This window comes from Eublepharis macularius, chromosome 15 (assembly GCF_028583425.1).
Source record: "Eublepharis macularius isolate TG4126 chromosome 15, MPM_Emac_v1.0, whole genome shotgun sequence".
NCBI classification, from domain to species: domain Eukaryota; kingdom Metazoa; phylum Chordata; class Lepidosauria; order Squamata; family Eublepharidae; genus Eublepharis; species Eublepharis macularius.
The window spans coordinates 29,131,147-29,138,637 of NC_072804.1; the positions used below are offsets into that span (position 1 = coordinate 29,131,147).

General features: G+C 49.0%; 1 protein-coding gene across 1 annotated transcript; it reads left to right on the forward strand.

Annotated features, from left to right (window-relative positions):
* The first annotated feature begins 443 nt into the window (after nucleotides 1-443).
* Nucleotides 444-5,816, forward strand: TRNP1 (TMF1 regulated nuclear protein 1). Its single transcript, XM_054999513.1, has one exon. It carries the CDS (start codon nucleotides 444-446, stop codon nucleotides 1,023-1,025), a length of 582 nt encoding a protein of 193 aa, XP_054855488.1. The 3' UTR covers nucleotides 1,026-5,816.
* Nucleotides 5,817-7,491: the final 1,675 nt, after the last annotated feature.

Below are 7,491 nucleotides of genomic sequence, written 5' to 3' on the forward strand. Positions count from 1 at the left end.
CAGCCAAGAGAAGGCAGAGCGGACGGACTGCGCTTCCGACGGAGCGGGGAGGGCCCCGGGCGGGGATTAGCAGGCGGAGTGATGCTCTGGCAGCTTCTCTGACTGGCGCAGGGAAGCATCTCTCAGCTCCCGCCGACACCCTCCCTCATCTCGCTATAAGAGCGCTCGGAGGCGGCGGCGCCTGGACTGGACCAGCCGCCGCCTTCGTTCTCTCTCCGCGCCTTCGAGGGTGCCAAGGCAGCCACCGCCGCTCGCCCTCCGGAGCATCAGCGGACTCTGCGGGCCAAGAGCCCCGATCTCGGGAGCGATTCCCGAGGACTCGAGCCTGCGGAGCCGCCCGTCTGGCTGCCCTCCGGAGAGGAGCGCCGCTCCACGCGCCCAGGGCGCACCGCCGGCTCCAAGGCGCAGAGGAGAGCGCGACGTCTCGCAAGCGCTCGCCTCGGATGCCCGGCGACGCAGCGGCCCCTGGCGGCGAAGCCATGACGCCGCGCCGTTCGCGTGCCTCGGAGGCGGCGAAGCCGGAGGAGGGCAGTGACGCCGCCGCGGCCAACCGGGAGCCGGAGGGGCGCGGCGCCTCGGCGGCGTCGTTGCCGGCGGCCGTGCGGGGGGCTCTGGAGCTGGCCGAAGCCCGACGGAAGCTGCTGGAGGCCGAAGGCCGGCGCCAGCTGGTCTCCGAGCTGGAGAGCCGCGTCCAGCAGCTGCACCGCGTCTTCCTCGAGGCCGAGCTGCGCATGGCCAACCGCGCCGAGAGCCTGGGCCGCCTGGGCGGCGGCGTGGCGCAAGCCGAGATCTACCTGGCGGCGCACGGGCAGCGCCTCAAGAAGAACCTGCGGCGCTGCCAGAAGGCGCGGGCCCCGGCCCTGCTGGCCTCCGCGCTGGGACTGGGCAGCTGCGTGCCCTGGGCGGCCTGCCGGATGCGCCGCGGCCGAGGGGGCGCGCCGGAGCCGCCCGAGTCGCCCTTCAAGAGGAGTCTGCCGGGGGCGGCGGCGGCTTCTTCGCAGCCGCCCGGGAGAGCCCGCCCTTAGGTGGGGGGACTCAGGGCACCGCCGGCTTCAGCGCCCCGAGCTGGAGCGGGGACTGCCTCTGCCAAGGGCTTTGTGTGTCCTGCCCGGCCTTGGAGGTGGGGACGTATGCTGAGGTCGGGGGATGAGAGTGTGTGTGTGGCTAGGGACAATCACATATATTGACTTCTAAACTTTTGTCCTGCACTTCCTCCAGGGAGCTCAGGGTAGTACGCATCAATCACCCCCTCTCCTTTTTGCCCTCACAACAATCCTGTGAGGTAGGATTCGGTTGTCAGCGTGCGACTTGGCCCTAGGTCATCCAGCCAGCTTCCACTGCAGAGTGGGGATTCGAACCCGAGTCCCCCAGATCCTTGTCCATCATCATAACCAATACACTCTGCTGATGGGTTGGATTCTCATTGACTCATTCCCTCCTTGCAAACCATTTGCATGCCGTAAGCAATGTCCAATTCTCATAGGTGACATCAGCCTTTCCACATGCCTGAATCTTGTATCCATTTCAGAGTGGTGAGGGTAGTTTTATGTTGACTTCCAGTCATGCTGCCCTGTGGTGAGGTAGTTATGAGAAGAATCCCCAGGATTTAGATGCTGTCCTAACCTGATACAGAACTTCAAATCAATACAGGGTTACTGCCTCTTGCTTTGTTTGCCACAGACAGAGCTGCCCATGAGAATTAACTTATATTTCCTTTAGTGTGCAAAATTCCACCATTCGCTTGTGGCAAATGAATCTAGCCTGTTTGTCATGAGCAAGAGAGTGGGGCGCCATTAGCTTTAATGCAGCGGCTGGTATGGAGTGGCTGGTATATCCTGTCTTCTGTTTTAAGCCCTCCTGAGAGAGATGTTATCATTTGCTTTCATCCTTGCTTGTGGCAGTAAAATTAACGCTGTGGCACTTTACAGACTGGATTTTTCTAAATTCTAGAATATGCATTTACGAATTAGAGCCCAGTTCATGAGTGGTTATGTAGTAGATTGTCTCTTTCTGTGTATAGGATCCACCTCATACTGCAGATGGCCGTAAAAGCGGATTCAAAAATTTAAAAATGGTTAGTTTTTAAAGTACCACAACAAGACTCCAGTTGGGTTTTGCTGCAACTCTGGAGTTCATGGCCATGGAGGAAACCTTTGGCAGGGACCATTGGCTCTGGGACCTCTCTGAAATCTTCAGCATCAGGGATCTGGGGAGATCCCCTTGGGAAGCAGAAGGAAAAGACCGGGTGGTGCCCGTCTGTTCTTGGGCAGTTATTTTCTGCCCATCTTGGATCCAGTCCTGGCAGGTAAGAGTGTTGTGTTTCTTCAGAACCCGGAAACCTCTCAGCTTGGCTTGTGTAACAGTGACACCAAGTAGTTTTCTGTATCCTGTTACTGTCCTTTCTAAATGAGGTGACTGGATGTAACATGAGCAAGCCAAGCAGAATGGCCCTTGTGGAGCTGGCAGCATCACAGGGTCCAATCACCATGGCCTGAGTTTGAGCCCAAAGGACCTTGTGGCCCTGCTAGTACTTCAGGGGCTGCTGAACTCAGCTTGCTCCTGCCTACCAGTGGCCCATGGGCAACTTCCTTGGTATGCTAAATGGCCATTTGGCCTCCTTTCTTCTGAAACCTGACTGCATCTGTAAAGAAGGAAACTGGTTCATGAGGAGGAGAGCCCATGTTATTTGGACTTGCCTGCATGTTATTTGCCACAAAGCCAAGCTCAAAGAACCGGTGTTGTAGAAGGGCAGATTTCCCACCAGATGTTGACCTCTGTCACATGGACTTGGTTTTCATTGGAGACTTTCCCACTAGCTCCTACTCAAGATTAGCACTTTATTTGCCCTAGTTGATGGTTGTTACAGTTTTTCATCTGTTTCCCTTATTCACGGAGAACTGAGTCCAATAGGTCTTCCTTCATTTTGTCCTCATCCATATGAAACTTTCCATTTTCAGCTAAGAAGATTGTCTTTTGGAACTGCCCCAAGCCAGAGGCCCTCTGACTTGCCCTTCTTGCTGCTCTGTACATGGCATTGACTTGGACTAAGAAGAAACTCGTCCAACAATGATTGTATGATAAGTCTTCAAGGCCTCCTGATCGCAGCTGGGCTTTCCTGCTGGTGTGAATGTACACAGTTCAGCACTCTCAGAAACAGATCACTTCTCATGTTGACAATGTTCCTGGTCACAGGAAGGCAAACGACTTTGAATATAATGAGGGCTAACACACCCCTCCCTCGGCTGCCACTTGGCTGATAGGAGCTTTAAAGCATTTTATAGCACTTTGGACATTGATGGTGACTTTTTGTTTGCTGTTTGGTTTCCACAGGGTAGTGTTTCGGTGCACAATCGGTAATAAAGTGCTCCTGTCCAAGTGCCGCTGCAGTGCATGGTAGCCATGCATGCACAATACAGTCCTCTTGCGTGATCCCCATTCACTTTGTCAAGCTTTGGACAGGAACACTAAAGGTTGTGGCCTTAGCTTGTGGCTCTGCAGCCTTTTACAATTGAAGAGCGAAACTAGTGCAAAATTCAGAGCAAGTGATCAACAATGAGCCAGTATAAGAGAGGCCATTTGCTTAAATGAAAATGTCAACATTACTGATAACAGACCTGTTGATTCATAATCTGAAATTTCTGCAGCCAAAACACTGGTGATTTCAAACCCTTTGTTAAGAAATCGCACCCACAAGGTCTCATAATAAGTCATAAATATACACAGGTGTACCTTGCTCAATTGCTTTAGTGCACTGGCATAAATCTCTGCATGGTTTGCACTTGAATTCCTAGCAACTGTTCATCCACAATCATTCCCCTTTTGTAAAGCATCTGCCAGAAGTCCTTCAATCCCATAAGAATCTGACTGTCATTCTCATCACGTTCAAACATCTAATCATCTTGTCCAATAGTTTAACTTGAAGATCTCATTTTTTTTTAATATAGCCATATTTGGTTCAGTCCTGAGCTACATCTGGCTCTAGAACCAGAGGTTGCAGACTCTTGCCTCAGCCTTTTTCAGCCATCGGATGTATGGTATTACAAAAAAAAAATCCAGAATTTGTACATATTGCAGTAACCATGTTTTAAGCCATCTCACTGAGAGATTAGATAGAACCAGACTTCAGAGCAGGGGTCTTTATGCCCCAAAGATGCTGAAATAAAAGCTGGTGTAGGTGTTTAATAGGATCTGGATAGGTGTTTGAATTCCATGCACAAGTACCTGCTGATTATATTGTGCGATTTAAGCAATTCCCGCTGCAAACAGGTAGAAATTCCCAATTGAATTCTGTTGCTTTGCAAGAAAATGGAGTGGCAGGAAAGGATGCATGAGGATCGGGTGTGGAGTTGGTGCTCAGGAGATTTTGAAGAGAACAGAAATGACGCCCTCTCACAATCTGTATGCCCTTTGGATTTTTCTTAGTTGTACTAATGTGTTTCTGAGCATTTTAACTTCAATCTTCAGGACTAGAAACTTGCTGAAAATGAAATGAAGGAAGCTAGACTTTCAGGATTGGAATAGAGCCACCAGATTACACACAATTGTTATCATAAAGAGAGGACAAAAAATAGGTTATTTGCACCTGTAGCTGAAACAATTGGTGGTGGTGAATTTTAAGTGTTCTTAAATGTAAAATTTAGAGAGAGAGAGAGAGAGAGATGAATATAGGAATCATTTGTTAGGTCTACAATGCAACTCAATGCAGAATTTTAATGCTAATTAAAGTCAATTGGTGTAATTTGGTTTAGGTTTGTTATGTGATACTCACATTTTGAATCTGCAAAATTCATAGAAGGTCAAATGTACGTGACCCTTCCCAACTCTATTACAATGGAGTATACAGGCACACATGCTAAAGTCCTAGAGAAATCTGGGGAGCTAAGGTTGCACCTTTTAAAAAAGGCTTTACTCCTGTGCTTTTTAACAGCTTTGAGATATAGAGGCATTCAGCTGGTGAAGTTTCCCGGTTGCTTCTTTCCCTGCCCTGAAAAGTTTCACCCGCTAAATTTCTTCTTGTTAAGCATAAAAGATTGCTTATGACACAGGAGCTGGACCTGTAGAAAATGAAGCAACTATACATGGGGGTTAAATGCCGCTCATTCTGTTCTGTGTTGAGATTGGGATCTTCAACACAGTTACCATGGAAGAATTCCCGCCGAAATCTACTGACTGACTTCTGGTAGACTTGCACTAGGTAGTCTGCCTTGAGTCTTGGTGAGAAAGGCAGGCTATAATTTTTTTTTAAAAAAAAAATCCATGTGCCCAAGAGAACTTGCGCGAAGGGTTAAGTCAGTAATAAGGTTCCCATAAGACACCTCTGGAACGTACCATAAAAGATCCTCAGAGGTGCCACGTATATTTCATTATGATGCAAATAGGAATACGTGTGGTTTTGTTCTTGGAGAATGGGCAGGTGCTGAACTTTAGGGGGAGGACCAAGGATCAGGAACCAGGTCCAGCTGCCTCACAACAGGTTTTATTATTAGTTTTTATTTTAAGTAAAGTCACAATTGGTTACAAGACTGCCAAAGACTGGACAAATAAAAGCTTGCTCTTCAGGCGCTTTTTTAAAAGGGTGAACTGTTGACTGCTGGAGGAAAGAGTATATCTTACGATTTTTTTTAAAAAAAGAACCGCTGATGTGTGTGCTGCATTGCACTTCCATGAGTGACAGGAACTACCTGAATGCGGAAGAGAGACAGCTGGTCTGTTATGTAATCTCTGCCTCCTGGATGTTTCTGATGAATGAATCCGGTTGCTGCTTTGCTCAGGCTCAGTGGGAATGAATGTACAAACTTCTGTTGCAGGCACCTGCTGGACAGCAGCCCCTCTTGCTTATCTAAATAAAACATTTTACTTGTTGCATAACGAGTCTTTGGAGGTCTTAGAGTCATGGTATGTTAGAGTTGGAAGGACCTTGGAGGTCATCCAGTCCAACCCCTTACTGAAGGGACAATGGGAAAGAGCCACAATCGCTGATCTTTCTGTTATGAACTACACTGTAGTTGATGCTATGGTTGTGATCGTCAAAGCACTTTTTCTGGAGCAGTGTCATTAAAATCTCTGATTTTTTTTGGAGAAGATTTCTGGAAAGCCAAAAATTCTAGATGCCATTAGATGAGTTATTTTGGGCATGAGTTAATTGTAGCTTATTGTCAGGTAGTTAAAAAGGGTGAGGGATGAATGGTAGTCAGAACACAATCTGTTCTGACTGTTGCCGTGCTAAACATACAGACCTATCCCAAATGGGTGCATCAAAGTGGAATTCCAAATATTTTCTAAGCAATAAATCTCAATGTCGGACAGGAAAAATTGAATCTCTGTAATGAAAAACCAAGCATTAATTCTTATTCAGAGAAGGTACCTGGTGTGTGAACCTTAGGAGGGTTGCCACTAGAGTCAAATTATGTTATCCTTGGCATAGTTGCTTTGATAGCATTTATTTGTGCTGTTAACTGAGCTGAAGTGCCTCTTGATTTTAAGTACCATTTAAAAAATGAACACTTTAAAGATTAAATTTTCTCTCAGCATAAACTTTCACGAGTCAGTCCCCACCTTAGGGCCAAGCTAGAAGTGACGAATTACACTTGAATAGCAAGTGAACAGACTCACATGTATTCCTCCCTGTTCACTTGCGCTCCACTTGCACTCCACTAGTCAGGGCTGGATCTAGAGTTGCCTGCGCCCAGGGCAACCCAACCGTGTGTGCGTTCCTGGCACTGCGTGATGACATCACTTCCGTGATGTCACGCAGGCAGAGGGCGCCGCCCACACGGCAAGCTGGTTGCCCCGGCGCGCTGCAGAGCTGGCGGCGGCAGCATGGGTGGCTGGGAGGCTGCCCGTGCCATTCACCTGCCCCGCTGAGGGGGCGGCCAGCTTGCCCCACGCCCCCTATCCTGTGGGGCAGGCAAATGGCATGAACTGCCTCCCAGCCATTCACGCTGCCGCCACCAGCTCCATGATGCATAGGGGCAGCAGGCTTGCCACGCACCACTCGGGGCAGGTGAATGGCGTGGGTGGGCTCCCAGCCCTCTGCTCAGCCGTCCGCATGCTCCTGGTGGCTGGCAGCTGCACCCGGCGCCCCCTCTTTGATGGCACCAGGCACTCTTTGATGGCACCAGGCACTAGTGATCGAGTGGAGTGCAAGTGGAGTGCAAGTGAACACGGAGGAATACATGTGAGTCTGTTCACTTGCCATTCAAGTGTAATTTGTCACTTCTAGCTTGGCCCTCAGTTATTTTGTAGACATCTTTATTACCCAAAGTTACAAAAGGAAAAAGAGGAGTTGCAGCAGAGAGAGACTTGCTGTGAATCCTGTTATATCCCATGAGAAACTGGGCCCTCTCATCTCTTTCCCTGTGTATAAGAAGCACAGCCATTCTAGTCCCTTTCACAAGGATTCACACTTGAATTATTTATTGCTGCCAGATCTCTGTTTGCTTGCTGCCATTCTTCCTCCCCAACTTGCTTGTAATTTTGGTTATAAAGGTG